This window comes from Manis pentadactyla, chromosome 7 (assembly GCF_030020395.1).
Source record: "Manis pentadactyla isolate mManPen7 chromosome 7, mManPen7.hap1, whole genome shotgun sequence".
NCBI classification, from domain to species: domain Eukaryota; kingdom Metazoa; phylum Chordata; class Mammalia; order Pholidota; family Manidae; genus Manis; species Manis pentadactyla.
In genome coordinates, this window is record NC_080025.1 from 45,330,247 (window position 1) to 45,346,882 (window position 16,636).

The 16,636-nt window shown below is 46.1% G+C and overlaps 1 protein-coding gene and 1 long non-coding RNA gene across 10 annotated transcripts in view; one reads left to right on the forward strand and one right to left on the reverse strand.

Moving 5' to 3' along the window:
- Positions 1 to 16,636, reverse strand: part of LOC130684459 (uncharacterized) — a 260,615-nt gene that overhangs the window by 134,437 nt on the left and 109,542 nt on the right. The window lies entirely within an intron of this gene.
- The window catches only part of GRB10 (growth factor receptor bound protein 10), a 182,297-nt gene that overhangs the window by 41,199 nt on the left and 124,462 nt on the right, over positions 1 to 16,636 (forward strand). For 5 of the 9 annotated variants that reach the window (XM_057505321.1, XM_057505323.1, XM_057505322.1 and 2 more), the window contains one exon: positions 14,057 to 14,154. The exons of 2 other annotated variants lie outside the window; for them this stretch is intronic. In XM_057505321.1, the coding sequence (XP_057361304.1) occupies positions 14,104 to 14,154 (51 nt within the window). In that variant the 5' untranslated portion in view covers positions 14,057 to 14,103. Of the gene's footprint in view, positions 1 to 14,056; positions 14,155 to 16,636 lie in introns of those variants that run through there. 2 more of the 9 variants (XM_057505326.1, XM_057505327.1) reach the window with 2 other exon arrangements.

Here is a 16,636-nt window from a genome sequence, read left to right on the forward strand (position 1 = left end):
TCCAGGGCAGCCCCCCCACCTGCCAGTTGTGGGCAGGGGTCTGCTCCCAGTGAGGCGGAGTTAGGAGCACCTCTGTTGGGGCTTCTTTAATTAATCCAGATCCTGGGGTACAGGCAGGGTGATCCATCCCCTCCTTCATGCAGCTCTGCTGCTCGCTCTGAGGTCACCGACCTGCATGTCAGCACAGTGACGGGGAGGTGCCTCCTCCTCCTGTGCTCTCTGAGTCGTGTGCCTGTCTCATCTCTTATGGGTTGAACCCTTGAAAAGTTAAATTTGGGATTACATCATATCTAGGCTGGGAGGATTTTAACTGCAGTAAATATAGCCTTATAGGCCCTGTTTTAAAATAGCTAGAAATTGTATAGTAAGGCAGTGAGTGATTGGATCTCTTTCAAGTGGATTTGAAGCATTTAGAGAAAAACCGTGAGGGAAAAATGTCAAGGAGTGAGAGCACACAGAGCAGTGGCCACAAGCCCCAGCCATGGAAGCAGAATGGACGTCGGAGCAAGTGAAGTGGGTGTCATGCAAAGCCGAGGGCCTTGTTTTCCTCTGGCGTGACGTGGAGCCTTCAGTCTCCACACAGCTCTTGGGAGCTTGAGGGGAAGGAGCACTTTGCAGCCGTGGCTGCACCTTCTCTGTGGCCCTCTCCTCCTCCCTCCCGTCCTCCCCGTGTCCTCTGCTCCCTTCCCTCCTCCCCGCCCTCCTCTCCCTGCCCTCCCCCCAGAGGCTGGCGAGGATGGACAGCCCACTTCGAGGGCATTGCATCATTTGTGAGAGGAGGCCCCCGGCAGCACATGAGCAGGGCAGAGAGCACACAGGGCCCCGGGCATGACGAGGGCCTGACACCTGCCGAGGGCCTGTGGCTTCCAGCAGTATTTACAGTGTCGGAGACAGATGAGCTCACCCAGGAGAGATGCAGGGAGGGCAGGGTTCTGAGAAGTGGGGCTGGCCCCCCAGCAGTTAGAGGTCTTGGAGCCGGGACTCGCCTGCTGTGGGACTGAGCAGGGGCCTGATGGGGGCGTGGTGGTCGAGGTGGCTCCTAGTGGTCCCAGGAACCCAGGTGAGCTGAGGGTGAGACAGTGCTGGTGCTGGCTGAGGCCCGGCCTGTGGCTGCTGCAGGGGGTAGAGCCGTGGCTGGTCGAGCTCAGGCTCAGGAGAGGCTGGGGGCAGAGCCTGCTTGGTGGCTTTGGGAGAGGGAGGTGTGCAGTACAGAAAATGTAACCTTGTGTTTAAAGCATTTCCAGTGGAGTTGAAACTTCCAAGCAGCATTCTGTTAGTGGTTACCCACCCATGTGTGTCAACTCACACATTGATCTTCATGTAATATGCACACGTATGTGGGGTCTGTTACTCAGATGTACACCTCCGTATGAAATGGGCACACATATGTGGGGTCTGTGTACTCACACATACACCTCTGTATGAAATGGGCACATGTGTGTGGGGTGTATGTACTTACATGCATATATGGACATACTTGTGATGCAAACATGTGCACATGTCCCTCGAGTGGGTTATTTAGATTGTTTACAGTTTAATTAGAATAGAAAAGCACTTTGTGTCCAGTGACTAGTTAGATTAAGAGCAGTGAGAGGGCTGGAGTGGGAGGTGCCCAGGAGACCTCCGGGCTTGCAGAAGCTTACCTGTTTTGTACCCCTTGCACTGTGCGCCTCCCAGGTGTGTGAGTGTGATGCCCAGGGCTGATGGGTGGGTGGAGGGCTTGAGAAACATTCAGATCCACAGCTCCAAGGGGAGGATCACGGGTTCAAAGAGGTTAGGGTGTCACGGGAGCCTGACCAGAGCAGGTGCTTGGTAGCATTTAAGTTTGGCAGGAGTGTGTGGTGCTCATGCACCACAGATGTGGCAGCAGTGACTAAGTGGCGCTGTTGGGGGGCTCCCTGTCTTCACTGACCAAGGCAGGCAGTTGCAGGATGAGCCGGTATGTGGGGATGGTCACTTGGGCTCTGCTGGGAGACCTGGGTAAGAATGGCCCAGGGCCCACGGGTGGCAGGGCTGGAAGAGGATGTTGGGGCCATGTCCATGGGGAGATAGCAGCGGATGCCCTGGGGCTGAGATCGTTTGGACAGCGGAGTGTGTGTAGAAAGATGTCCAGGATCAGGAGGGGTGGGGGATGTCTGCAGGTGGTCATCGGGAAGGCTCTTGGGGACATGGATAGGTGGGCTGCCCCTGGGTGTCCTTGGTTCCCTGTTTCTTGGTGGCATCCAGGGCTGTGCAGTCCAAGCTGGCTGGGCCCTTCCTCCCAGGAACCTGGGGCACTAAGTTAGCTGTCCTGACCTGCATGGGATGCTTGGCCACCAAGCCTGTGCCTTGCCCACTGCAGAGAGGGCCACCCACCATAGGGTGAGGGCAGCTGGGGATCAAAGGTGAATACCCAGTCTCGGCCTCTCCTGGGTCACAAGGACTGCATCCCCATCCTGGGGCTTCTGCGTCTTAGCTTGGGACCTGGGCTCTCGATTTGGGCTGAGCACACCTTCCATGCCAGGCTCCCAGGGACACTAATAGTGTCTCCACACAACTGCTGAACAGAGTCAACATCATCAAATGTCATTTGAAAATCTCACATGTTTTCTGTGAGGAGGATGGCCACAGCACTTAGGGGTAAGGTACTGTGGATACTTGAATAGAATATTCCAAACAGGTCACACCAAATTCTGAGGATATAGACTCAGAGGTCGATCTCGTCCACATAGTCAAATACAGACCCTCAAGCCTGAAAACACGTGCTTGGCATTGAGGAGGTCACTCTTGCTGTGGCTGCGTAGAGTTCCTTGGCCCGCCCCACACTGCCTTCCACCAGTGCCTTGTGGAGACAGGCTAATGTGGGTGCTCTGGAAGGGAATCTTATATTTGTACAGGAGACAATGATGGGCTGTAAAAGGTGAAGCCATACAGTGCAACCACTGGCTGGGGGTCTCCCACCCTTCGGGGCAGTTTGGGCATTTTCAGTAATGCATCACACTTTTCATTTCAAATGGCTCAGTGTGGTGCATCCCTCCTCCTCCCAGCCCCAGAAAGTGAGAAGCTGTCTTCAAAGCTTCACTGCAATTTTCTCCCAGCTTTATCCCCTCGCAGACATCATAAAAAAGGAATAATAATTGTAAAGAAGAAATGAGAGCAGTGGTTCTCAACTCTGGAAAAACCTCAGGTGCCAAGGAGCTTAAAACAGTGCTCCTGCCCCCCAGACTTTAATGTCACTGGTCTGGTTGTAGCCCAGACACCTGGAGTTTCAGGAAGTCCCTGAGAATTTGATGTGCAACCCGGTGGTCGGTGGGGGTGGAGAGGCTCCTCCCATGTGTGAAGAGAGGCCATGCTGTGGGCCCATCCAGCTTCTGGTGTCCTGGGTCAGGGTCTGAACTGCAGAATTTGTGTTCTAACAGGTTCGTGGATGGTACCTGTACTGTCTGTGCAGGGAGCATAATCGGAAAACCACAGGGCTGTGGGTTCTTGTTAGGAGTGGGGACTTCCGGACAGAGCTCAGTCATCTCCTTCAGCCTTCCCGTCACCAGCACTGGGATCTTGACCCTCACACTTCATTTGATTCCTGTCAACATGAGGAATGCTACAAGTGTATAGTATGTGTGCACAAATGCATAAACCCCTTAGCCCAATGCCTGGTCTAAATACGTACTTGGGAAATCATTCTTTTTTCCTTGACAAATTCTAATAATTGATAGAACATCCAAATCCTTGGCGTTCTTTATATGGGGGTGGGATGGTGGAAGGTGGGTGGGTTTCACTCTATTTCATCTCCAATGTTTTTAATTTAAAAGTTCTTTTTTTAGGTTATTCTGATTTTGGTATATTTGTTAATAATAGTTACAATTGCATTGAAGTTTCCAAACTTCTTTATTAATATCTATAAACTTACCATCTGATTAAAAAATTATTACATTTCTTAACTTCGTTAAAATTTTGTATGTTGGTGTATTTTCTATTTTATTTGTAAGAGATTTGTGTTTTATTATATTTATTGGATTTTCATAAATTTCATTATGTTTTGCCTTCTAATTTGTTTTTGACTATATACACATGTCCTTCCATCTGGTTTAAGGATGATTCATTAAATAAATTAATTAATTAAATAAATTTAATTTAACTTAATTTCTTTTCTCATTTGTAGTCTTTGCAAGGGTCATGGCATTAGCTTTCTTTCTGTTACTTCTCTTGCTTCATTCCATCTTGACACATGATGCTGTTCATTGTCCTAACTGTCTAAAGTTTATTATTGTATTCTTAATTTTCTCTTTGGACCAGTTATTTAGTTTTTAATTTTCAAGTGGCTGACCCCTGGGACACAGAGTCTGGCACGCATCCCCGTACCCACTGGCAGGAGGCCACACAGGTGTTCCTTCAGCTCCAGAGAACTTTATGTTTTAGCAAAAGCACTGAGATTCTTTGTGCCTTAGTATTTTTTTAAATAGTAATTTCACAGGTGTTTGTAAATATTTGCACTTGCCCATTTATCATAAACATGAGAATTCTGCCTCATCATGCATAGTATTATGTATTCTTTTTATCCTACCTGGATTTCGTCCTTTGCCCAAGTGGGTAGCCAAAGTCCCTGGTGACACTTAGCTTTTCTCAGCGTCTCCTTGGAGGTCTTAGAGTTTTTGTTTGTTTGTTTTTATTGTAAACTTTTTATTGAAGCATAAACGTCTGTTTAAGATTCATTTATATTGTTTTGTTATTTGGAGGATAAAGGCTTAGTACGATTTTTGTTCATTATTAACTGCACTTCCATCAATATTTTATTCTTTCCCACTTTGGATTAGTGTTTCTTTGAATTAACTTACACTTGACCACCACTGCTGTCATTGTGTTTGAGTTTGTGTTCTTACCTCTTTGCCCATCTGTTTCTGTCACTCCCTTCTCTAGCTGTCTTTTTAAACCTTTTCTATTTCAGTTTGCCTCAAGTACTTTTTTAACATTGAAGTTCTTTTTTAATATTGAAAAGAAGGGAATTGGGCATTTGACATTTATTGCTACATGTCATCTGTCTTCTGAATAAATTGTTTTTTTGAATGCCTCTTCGTCTGTCTCCTGTTTTCTCTTTGATGTTTAAAATATTATTAGTTTCTTTTTATCCTTTTATTATGGCTTAGAATGCAAATACTCTGTTTTCAGTTCTACAAGCGACTATCTTAATATATCATGAACATTTTTCAAATTATACTTTTCCTAATAAAGAACAGGATCTTCTGGCTTTTATAGGAGGTTTGGCTTTCATTTTAAAAACCCTGCAGTGAGTTAAGACTTGAAGCGTCTATTTTTGGTTTTTATTTTTAAGTTAAATTTTATTATTTAACCTGTCCATCAACTACTGTGCTGCTTACTCTTATTTGGTTTACAGATCCTTCTTGAGACCCTGCTATGTGCTGTTCTGGGTGTAGCAGGGAACTGGACTGCATTTTTGAAGAAGAAGGGACCTTGTAACCATCTAAAAAGTGAAATGAGATTTATGTCAGGTACTGGCTGTGGTCATGAAGCAGGAGATGGCAGGGCGATGAGCCAGCACTGTGTGTGCTGGGGTCGGAAATGGCAGGCGATGCTGGCTGGCATCTGAGTGTCCTGCAAGTGGCGGGCAGTGTCTGGGGGCAGAGAGGAGAAAGTAAGAAATGTCTCCAGACATTCTGGAGAGCACAAAGTAAGTTACCTAAGGAAATATGTAGACTTTCCCAGCAGTGTTAAACGCACAGTTTGGATTTGTGATTAAATAAAAATAGAATCCATTTGGCATAGCATGTGACTTCAGGGGTCTTGGAAGCAGCAGGTTGTTAAGCCAAGGAGTCGTCATTTCCTAAGAGTGGTTCAGAGGGAGGAGATGGGCCCAGGGACGCAGGCATGTGCCAGGGCACGTCTGGAGCGGACTGCTGACCTCAGCCAGGAGGGTGAGGAGTGTGGGCGTGGGTGGGGTGGGGATGGAAGCGCTGGGCCAATGGCAGCAGTCGCCAGACTCCGGAGGGTGTCTGTGCAGAGGACAGCCAGCGAGCTTGGAGCGAGACACTAACCGTAAACCCAAACCTGACCCTGTTTTCAAATTGTGGGGTTCAGCCCATCATCATGTCTTGAAATCAAGTTAATAGGTCACAAAAAGCATCTTTTAATAAAGAAAATAGAACAGAAAAGAAAGTGTCAGAGGGGATTGCACAGATCCTTAGAACGTGCTGAGCACACTGCCAGCAGTGACGAGCAGTTGTGCTGAGATGAATGAACGGATCCATCGCAGTTGGTCTTCTGTTATACAAACAAGTCGTCCTGGTGGGAGGGGGGACACTGTGCAGTTTAAACCCACCATCAACATACTTTTCAGTCGGTTGTGGCGTGAAAGGTGTTTGTGACCTGTCTGCTAAGGTCTCCAGAGTCTCAGTTGGGAATGCCCAACGTGCTTTTCAGAAGTAAGTGTATTGGGTACAACATTTTTCAAGTTCGTGACAGTTGCATTGTTTTAATGGAGCACAAATGGCCCTTAAAATGGAAAAATAAATATATATGAAAAGAAAAGAATAAAGGCATGTTCAAGTTTAGCTGCTGGATCCAGAAGTGTAAATATTGACATTGTTAAGAAACACATTGACTCCAGAGTCAGCAAACTTTTGACTTTGCTTGAGCTATTTTTCTGAACTGTAGTCTAATAAGGAGAGAAGTGCACACTTTATGAGGAAGATTATTTAAATTTTTATCACAAGTTCAAAACTCATTTAATATAGACAGACTGCAATACGTTATTTATAATGGCATTCTTGCAAAGGAGAACTTACCCTTCAGAATTAAAAGGACACGGGAAACCAACGCAAACTGAACTTGTCAACAAGCCCCTTGACTCAAAGGAAGAAAAAAAGACTTGGGTTATTGGTACAGTTTCTTAGTCATTGTATGGCCGTTAATGAGAATGCCTTTTATGACTGTAGACATAAAGGGGCAGGATCTCCCTGCTTATGAAACTATCCCTCAGTGTCTACAGAGGAGCACATCGTTCTTGATAAACCAGCTGGTCATTTAAAAATGAAGCTCCTTAAAGTCTCACAGTATGTCTTTGTATCGGCACTGTTGTCGGGCATTTATAAGTGAGGCTTTTTGTTCAGGCTGGTCCAGGCTTCAGTCTCCAGCAGAGTGTGTGTGACAGTGCTTTTGGTCTCCCCGGGTGGGTGGGGGCAGGGTCATTCCCATGGGGTGCTTGCTGCCTGGCTCCAGTTCACCTCCAGGAAAACCGGGTTGGAGGGGTCACCACCAATAACGGGCACTGCCGGTCAGTGTAAATCGAAATTGAAAAGCTGTAAACAAGTTCTGAGTGATGGACTGATTGTGCCTGGAAAACATGATGGTGTTATTTCCAAAAAAAAGTTTCCATGTGTAAAAGCGAAATTTCCAAACCCTGTTTTGCACATCTCCAAACTTTAGCAACCTAAGAAATTCTGCTGAATCTTATGGTTGTATTGAAAAAAATACCTGAAGTTGTTCATTGATTAAAGGAAGCTCACTGAATAGCCAACTTCTTGAAATCTTTAAAGAATGGGGATAAAATATGCACAACAACATAAAATTTAGCATTTTAACCATGTTTAAGTGTACAATTCAGGGTAATTAAGTATATTCACAATGTTGTATAACCATTACTACCATTTCCAGAACTTTGTCATCATCCCAAACAGAAATTCTGTACCCATTAAACAAACCCTGCTCTCTCAGCCCCTGGTAACCTCTATTCTGGTTTTTGTCACTATCCTAGGTATCTCATGTAAGTGAGATCATACATATTTTTCTTTGGTGACTGACTTATTTCACTTAGCATAGTGCCTTTAAGGTTCATCCATGTTGTAGCATGTATCAGAATTTCCTTCCTTTTTAAGGCTGAATAATAAGTCCATTGCATAGATATACTGTATTTTGCTTATCCATTCACCTGTTGACGGACACTTGGCTTGTTTCTACTTTTTGGGCATTGTGAATGACGCAGCTATGAACATGGGTGTTCAAGTATTTGAGTCCCTTCTTTCAGCTCTTTTGGATATATACTTAGAAATAGAGGTGCTGGCACATATGTTAATTCTGTGTTAAATTTTTTGAGGAATTTTCATACCGTTTTCTACAGAGGCTGTGTCATTTTACACTCACCAGCAATGTAGAAGGGTTCCAATTTCCCCACATCCTCACCAATACTTATTATTTTCTGTGGTACTTTGTTGTGATTTGATTTGCATTTCTCTGATACCTAATGATGTTGAACATTTTTTTCATGTACTTATCATTCATTTGTAGATCTTTGGAGAAATGTCTAGTCATGTCTTATGCCTATTTTTGAATTTGTATTTTTGTTGTAGGGTTTTAAAATACATATTCTGAATATTAATCTCTTATCAAATATATGATTTCCAACTACTTTGTCCTTTTCTATGGGTTTTTTTTTTACTCTCTTGATAGTGTCCTTTGATGCATAAAAATTTTTAGTTTTGATTAAGGCCAATTTATTATTTTCTTGCATGTGCCTTTGGTGTCATGTTCTGGAAAATCATTGTCACATCCCATGTCATGAAAAGTTTTCACTGTGTTTTCTTCAGAGTTTTATACTTTTAACTCTCACATTGAGGTCTTTGATCCATTTTGAAATTTTTGTTTATAGTATGAGAATCAAACTTCATTCTGTTGCATGTAGATATCCAGTTTTCCCAAAACCATTTGTTGAAAAGACTGTCCTTCCCTCACTTATGATCTTGGTGCCTTTGTTGAAAATCAGTCCACCATATATATGAGGGTTTATTTCTGGGCTCTGTTCTATGCCATTAGTTCATGAATCTGTCTGTGTGCCAATACCACACTATCTTTATTACCATAGCTTTGTACTGTGTTTTGAAATCAGGAAATGTGAGAGTACTGCAACTTTTTTCCATATGTTTTGGCTATTTGAGGTCCCATGAGAATCCATATGAATTTTATTGGTTTCTGCAGAAGAACACCAGTGGGATTTTGATAGGGTTTGCATTGAATATGTAGATTGCTTTGAGTAGTAGTATCATCCTAACAATATTAAATATTCCCACCCATGAACACAGGATGTTTTCCTTATTTATATCTTTATATTCTTATAGCAACATTCTGTAATTTTTAGTGTACAAGTCCTTTGCTTCCATGGTAAAATTTATTCCTTATTATTCTCGATGATGGTACTTTAAATGCAGTTGTTTTCTTAATTTTCTTTTCAGCTATTTTGTTAGTGTATAGAAACACAACTGATTTCTTCATGTTGATTTTGTATTCCGTAACTTTGGTGAATTTATTTAGTAGCTCTAATTTGTGTGTGTGTGTAATTTTTAGGGTTTTCTTCAAATAAGAACATGTCACCTGTGAACAGATAATTTTGGTTCCTCCTTTCCAATTTGGATGCCTTTTATTTTTTTTTCTTGTCTGATTGCTGTAAGGAGAACTTCCAATACCATGTTGAATAGAAATGGCAGAAGTGAGCATCATTGCCTTGTTTCTGATCTTAGGGGAAAAGCTTTCCATCTTTTACCATTAAATATAGTGTTAGCTTTGGGTTTGATACATTTTCCTGAACAGCAGAGTTAATCCAGCCCTCTTACTATATCTAACTATGGTTTCTTGTCTCGGAGGAAGCTTCTCAACAGAGCTTATGGGGTGTATATTTTTAGGGCTGAGAAGCAATTTCATTTGACAAATACTTTTAAAGGTGATGTTTAGGCTATAAAATTGGCATATTTAATATTTTTGGCACTCTTAAAACCCACTGAATTTGAAACTTTAGGGGGAAAATGATATGTTTCTGTGTGTAGAACACATCCAGGAGTTCCAGAGGGCACATGAGGCAGGGCAAGTTGCATGCATGGGGTGAGCCCGGGAGAGTGGGAGGTGACAGCAGGAGGCTGTGGGCCTGGGACAGCCTGATGGTCTGAGCGCAGAGAGGGTCCTGAGGGGCCAAGAGGAGCTACTGTGCAGCAATACAGAGGAGCCAGGGGGGCACCGAACCCTCCCCTCGCCCTCGGAGACACGGGTGCAGGGGAGAGAAACAGTGTCCCCAGCAAAGGGAGTCTGTAGTTAGGATAGAAGGCGGGAGTGTTTGGAGGCAGTGCTGGGAGGTGGGGAAGGCAAGTCGGGAGGCTGCAGCGGGTGAGGGGTGTCTGTCATGGGGTCCTGGAATCCTGTAGCAGTTGGTTGGGATGTAGAAGTCAGAGTTCTCCAGTGAAATAAGAGATGTATTTTAAGGAATTGGTTCATAGACAGTGGGGCCTGGCAGGTGTGACATCCAGGGGGTAGGCCACCAGCCTGGAAACTCAGTGCTGGAGTCTGCTGCGGTCCTGAGGTCAAACTCCTTCCTCTCCAGGAAACCTCAGGTTGTGCTCGTAAGGCTTGCTCTCCAGCATACTGGGTGAGGCCCACCCCGATTATGGAGGGTAGTCACCTTTACTGAAAGTCAAGTGATGGTAGATGGTAACCACTTCTACAAAATACTTCCAGAACAACCCCTAGATTGTGGTTTGATCAAGTGGCTGGGTACCAGACCGGGACAGACTGACACATGCACTTCCCTCCAACAGGCGCAAGGTTGCCTTAGGGGCTGGAGAAGTTTGGAGGCCTGAGGGCTGCTGGCCTCGCCAGAGGCTAGAGGGAGGCTGCCGGCCAGGACCCTGTCCTGGTGCAGGACCAGCAGGCTGCCGTATGGAGTGCCCCTGCCCTCTTGTCAACACTGCCATAGCTCATCACCGGCTCTTTCAGTCCAGCAGCCTGCTACAGTTGTTCCCTTTGTTTCTGTAGTGGTGGTTTAAAGGATCCTAGGGAGATGCTTGCAGAAAACATGATTGATTGGCAGTAAATAACAGATTTCAGACCCTTCCGGACTTTTTAGCTAAAATGACAATTCAGTAGTGTTTTAGTGTTTTGGGTCTATGTTGGTTCCCTAGGACCACTATAACAGAGTACCACACTGGACGGCTTAAACAACAGAAATTTATTTCTCACAGTCTGGTAACCAGAAGTCTGAGACCAGGGTGCTGTCAGGGTTGGTTCCTTCTAAGGCCTCTCCACTTGGCTCTAGGGGGCTGTCCCCTCCCTGTGTTCTCACATCCCCCTGACCCCGTCCGTGGGTCTGTGCCCCAGTCACTTCTCGTACTGGATCAGGACCCACACTGATGCCTTGTTTTAATCACCTCTTTAAAGACTCCTCCAAATATGGCCACACCGTGAGGTGCTGGTTGTTAGGACTTCAACTTAGGGATTTTGCAGGTGACACAACTTGGCCATAACTGGGCCTTATCTTGAATTTTTTGCTCCTTAATTAATATCCTTAATTTTAAGGAATTAATATCCTTAATTTTATGCCCTCCCTGAATATTTCAGATTTCCTCTGGGAAGGCTCTGTGAGTCTTCTATTTCTGAATTTTAAAACAATGAGACTGACTAGATGGAGAATCTCGGCCCTGCAGCAGATGTCTGAAGTGTGAGGAGCCGTGTCCCTGGACAGTTCCTGGTCTTCTCAGGCTGGAAGCGTGGTGCTCCCTTCATGGCTGACCTTGCTCTCTGTACCCTGCTTGGACCTGTGTGTCACCACTTTACCACTTTACGTGGCTCATTCTCTCCGTGGGCTCTTTCAGTGTCTCTGAATTTTCTCTCCCATGGATTTCATTTTCTGTTTTTTATTCTGATTTGACTGCTGCCAGCATCCAGCATATTTTGTCCTGGGCAGTTCCTTGCCTCTATTATTCTGTCCATTTTCTTGGGTTTTTATTCTTTCATTGGGAGAAATGAACCACTTTCTAAAATTTTCTAATTGTTCTCACAGTAAAACTACTTCAGAGAAATGAACCTGTCCGTGTCCCTGAGTGTCAGAATGGGAAATATTTCTTAAGCTCCGTTTCCCTGTTATCATGGGGTTCTTGTTACGACTCATTGCTGTTGCTCCTCTGAGAGGAGCCCGCGTTCCGGCACCACACGCCTGTCTGGCCCTGGCCCTGCAGAGGGGGAGGTGTGGGCAAGGCAGGTTGTGCTGCCCGCGGCAGCTCCTGGACGGAGTGGGCTGGCCCCTGGAGTTCTCCCACCCTCATTGACTGATGTGGGTGCCCACCAGAGCCCCCTTTGTGAACCTGCCCAGCTCGGGTCCAGATACCTAGAGCCCACTGAGTGGGTCTTGCAGAGTCAGGAGTGGCTCTCCACGGGCCCTTATCCTTCGGGGCTGGGGCACAGAAATTGCTTCTGCCAGTGGGCGCAGTTTATCTGGGGGAGTGACAGCAAGGAGGAGCGTACACAATCGGTGTGGTGAATGGAAAGATGGATGTAAGCTCAGGGTGTGCCCCGGGGCCCAGAGCGGTGCTGACTGAGCCATCTGGGGGGGGGGGTGATGGGCAAGGGGCAGTCTGAGGGGACTTCTTGGAGGAGGTGACTCCACCGCTCAGCCCTACAGCATTGTGAGTTTGTGGTAGAGCTGGGAATGATGCCTGCAGGTAGGTACAGAGGCCTGAGAAAGCCTCTTGTGGCTGGGACTTGTGAATCACTCACGGTTGCTGGGCCAGAAAGGAGCCGAGGGTCCAGGACTCCTCTGCGACTGATCATGATGGAAATGGAAATGTCTGCTGCTGTTGCTTCTTTTCCTGAAAGCTTTTGCTCCTGATGGTTTCTGAGTGAGAAGAATGGATTTGAGGGCCTTTTGACATTAGGCCTGGTTCCTCTCTCTTCCTGGAATCTACCCAGTGCAGCACAAGTGTGACTCAGAATAGTCTTCCATCCTTGGGAAGGAAACTCATTTCTGCTGACATTTAGAAGAAAAGATGCATCTTAGAGAAGTTCACATCATAGGTGGTCTCCTGTATGTGAGCAGTATTTTGGGGTTCAGAGGCAGGCGGGGGGGTGAGGCGATCCATGCTGAGTCCAGGCCAAGCTGCTGATTGTCCCACACCCCCATCCTCTTCATCAACAGATGTCAGAGTCAACTCCAAAACATTCATCAGTTTACCTTGTACGCGTTGCACCTGTGGTTTGTGCAGCAGATTAAAACAAAGAAAAAGACAGGATCCCAGTTGCCCGCTTATTGGGAGCTCACTCTAGGAGCTGAGCATACATGTTAATGTATATGATTTTACTTGTAGCTTACGCGAGAGTCGGTGAAGTCTTACATGCATTTGAAAAGCTGTTACTGTGACTATTTTTTCAGAATATTGTAGTTAACAAAACAGGCCTGCAAGGAGAGCCCAGAAACTGTGGGGGGGACTGGATGCCTACTAACAGCGTGTGTTCTTGGTGTGGTGGAAGAGTGTTTATGCATATGGCACTCAGAGGACCCCGAGGGTCACATGTGCCCCCTCAGTGCTTCTTTGGAATTAGGCTAAATCCATATTTCCCAGAGGATGATAAAATACTCAGGGTGTTAAATGTCATGAGAAGAGTCTGGCAACTCCTGGGAACTGCTGAGAGAGGTGTGAGTTAAATTCCCTGGGTCAGTGTCACCTGACTCCCCTCAGTGTTCCCCCACCTGCCCCAGACCCTGTGACCACACAAAAGCCTGTCACAGTTTTGCAGCTGGTGACAGTGTCCTCATGTGGGAAGGAAAGCTGGTCCACTTGGAGCAAACATCCCAGGCGCTGCTGTGAGCTGCGTCCAAAGGGCACCCATTTAGATGTGTCACTCGGGAACTAGCTGTCCATAGTGGCTGCTTTCTCTGGCTTGGCTTCTGTGGGTAAAATTGTAGTATTTCTAGAATATCTCGCCTGACTTTAGTACATCTGCGTATCAATAGGTGTTCAGAGGTGGAAAGAAGTATGGCTTTAGTGCATTTGCATCACTCCTCAGGGGTGGAGAGAAGTTCATATCCATATCGATGGGTAATTACCTGGGCAAGGGCAGGGCTTATCTGTACCTGAGAGCTGAGAGGGAGGGCCGGTTTTGCTGCTGCTGGAGCAGGGGAGAGAGGGGCCAGACTGCAGTTTTGTAAGCAATAAACGGGTTTTAAACTTTATTTCTCCCTTTGACTGATTTCGTTGCCCCAGTATTTCCTCTCCCCGGACTTACAGCTTCTCACAGTCTGTCTCTGTTCCAGGTGCTGCAGCGAAGTAAATGTAATTTGAAGAAAGCAAGAAGGAACCAATGGCTTTAGCTGGCTGCCCAGATTCCTTTTTGCACCATCCGTACTACCAGGTATGGGTGAGCATGGACTGCTGATTCTGGCAAATGGTGTTGGCTGAGGGCCACAGCACAAATGTAGTCAATAGCCATGACCATCCTTACTGCAGGTTCTTAGGATGTGACAGGTTATCCCTCAGTCCCATGCCATTTCAAGTACCTGTACCATCTCGGCCTCCATCTGCCGGCAGCTGTCCCGAGTTCTGAAGTCGGTCTGTCTTGTCTACCCTTGACCCCATTTTTGTACCTCTCTGAACTTGTTGTTCCCTTGCCTTCATCTGGGGAGTCTCTCTTTAGCTACAGTGATAAGAAATTGTCTAGAGCACCCCAGCTTCTCAACTCTTCTAGTGTCAGTGAAGCAAACCTTCTAAGAAAGGCTGAAGATACAGACTATCATACCATATAGGCATTGGATTTGAGACAAAGCTAAAACCAGTTACCAGCCAGAAAAGAGGGCTAAACCCTTAGCAGAACTGCGAGGTTTGCTGGTGACTTGCGGGTCTGGTGGGTGGGTGGGCTCTGCCCCAGGCATCACCCTCTGCCTCCCACATGGTTGTATCCTTGTCCTTGAAGAGGCCCCACCCTGTTGATGACAGCTCTGTGCTGCATCCACCGGCCACAGGTCCAGTTTTCTGGTTGCTTAGCTTTGGCCTGTTTGGGCCAGCTGCACCCTCACCCCAGCCTGTTGCCTTGTACTTCCCACCATGACTCCCAGGGGAATGGGAGCAGTGCCCTACAAAGAAAACCTTCTCCGGAGCAGTCTGTCTAAATGCTAGTTGAGTAGAGTAGTGTCATCTTTGGCTGGTGACACAGCAGACCTCAAGGGCCAGACATGCCACTGGGAAGGCTGATGACACACTGGCCCTTAGCCTTCTCTGGCTCCCGTGGGTGTCTTTGATGTCCTGCTTCTCTGTGGAGATGACAGAGGCATCCACGGAGCCTAATGCCTCCCTGGGTAGGTGTGTTGACTGTTGCTCTTTGTTGCCCCACTTGCCCAAGGCTGCCTCTCAGGAGCCAGGAAGTGGTGGACGAATGGTGGACACCCCCGGCCGTGCTTTGTCATCCTTTGAGGAAATGCTCAGTCATGCTGTCCAGTGGCTTTTGAAGGCACTGTCTAAAAAGCCTTGCAAAAATCCAGCAGCTGGACTTGGCAGCATTTATTCTCTATTCCTGGAAAATTAGATGACAGTTCCAGAATTTCTCAGAAAATGGGATGATTTACAGACAGTTCCAGTCTTGAGCAATCTGCAATTACAGCAATTAGATAAATCTCCAAGTGTTTAGAGAGAAAAATTTCTTCTTAAGTACTTCAGTATACAAATAAGCTTCTAATTCTAGCTCTCACCAAGAACCATGGCTTGCATTAGATATGGGGTTCAGTCAGTGAGTTGCTGAGATGCTTAATTTTTTATATACACAGAAGCACCCAAATTAGTGTGTGCTTAATTACCCTGCTTCTTGCTTTAGTGACAGAGGCAGCAGATGGGTGGGGGTGTGGGGGAGCTGGTGGAATCAGAGATAACCACTTCACTTTCAGGACTTAGGGTGTCCCTTTAAGATGTGATATTATCATAGCTCTGTGGCCTTGGGGGAGTCTCATGGCTTCCTTGGCCTCAGTTTCCCTGTTGGTAAAAAATGGTTAATGGTGTCTCAGTTGTGTGAGGATTGGAAGAAGTATGTGGAAATTGCCTAGCCTGGGGCCAGCCACATCTCAGATGCCCCGTTCAGAATTGTCACCTTTAATTCCTTGGTTACCAATTGTGCCAGACATAGGTGCCAGATACCAGTTGTGCCAGGAAGGCACAACGCAGATAAAGTCCCAGGGCTCATGAATCCTAGTGGGAAATGAAAATCAGTGATAAGATCGTTGTGAATAATGAGAATAATTTTGAAGCAAATCAAATAGGACAGCTGTAAAGAGGAGTCAGAGAGGCCCCCCAGAGAAGTGCCCAGAGTAGGGGGTGAGGGTGGGGGGTGGCACCAGGCAGGACTGGGGTGGTGATCATGCAGAGGGTGGAGCAGACAGGGTTTAGACTTCGGTGCAGTAGGAATGGGAGGCATTTGGAGAGGGCGGGGTTATAAATAGAGGCCTACAGTCCACTGTCTGCAATTTAAAAGATCTGAAAGCTCTAAACCGAGCAGCGTGTTTGTTTCTTGTGGCAAGGCAGTTCTGCCTCGGCCTGTACCGAACTGTGCCTGTCAGATACGGAATGACTGGCTTGCAGGGCCTTCCTGGGTCCTGCCATGTCTTTCTCAAATCCAAAAATGCTCAATTCCCATCCACATCCAGCCTCTTGGGTTTTGAGAAGGGATTATGCATCTACTACGAAGTGCATTTTATTTATTTATTATAAAGGAAAGCAACATTTATTATCCTTCAGAAGAATGCCTAAAATAGAAAGGAACATGTACAGACATCTGAGCCATGTGTTGAGCTGGCTTATAGAAATGAAATGCCTGAATGTTAAGCTGGATATAAGTTATAAGATCACTGCTG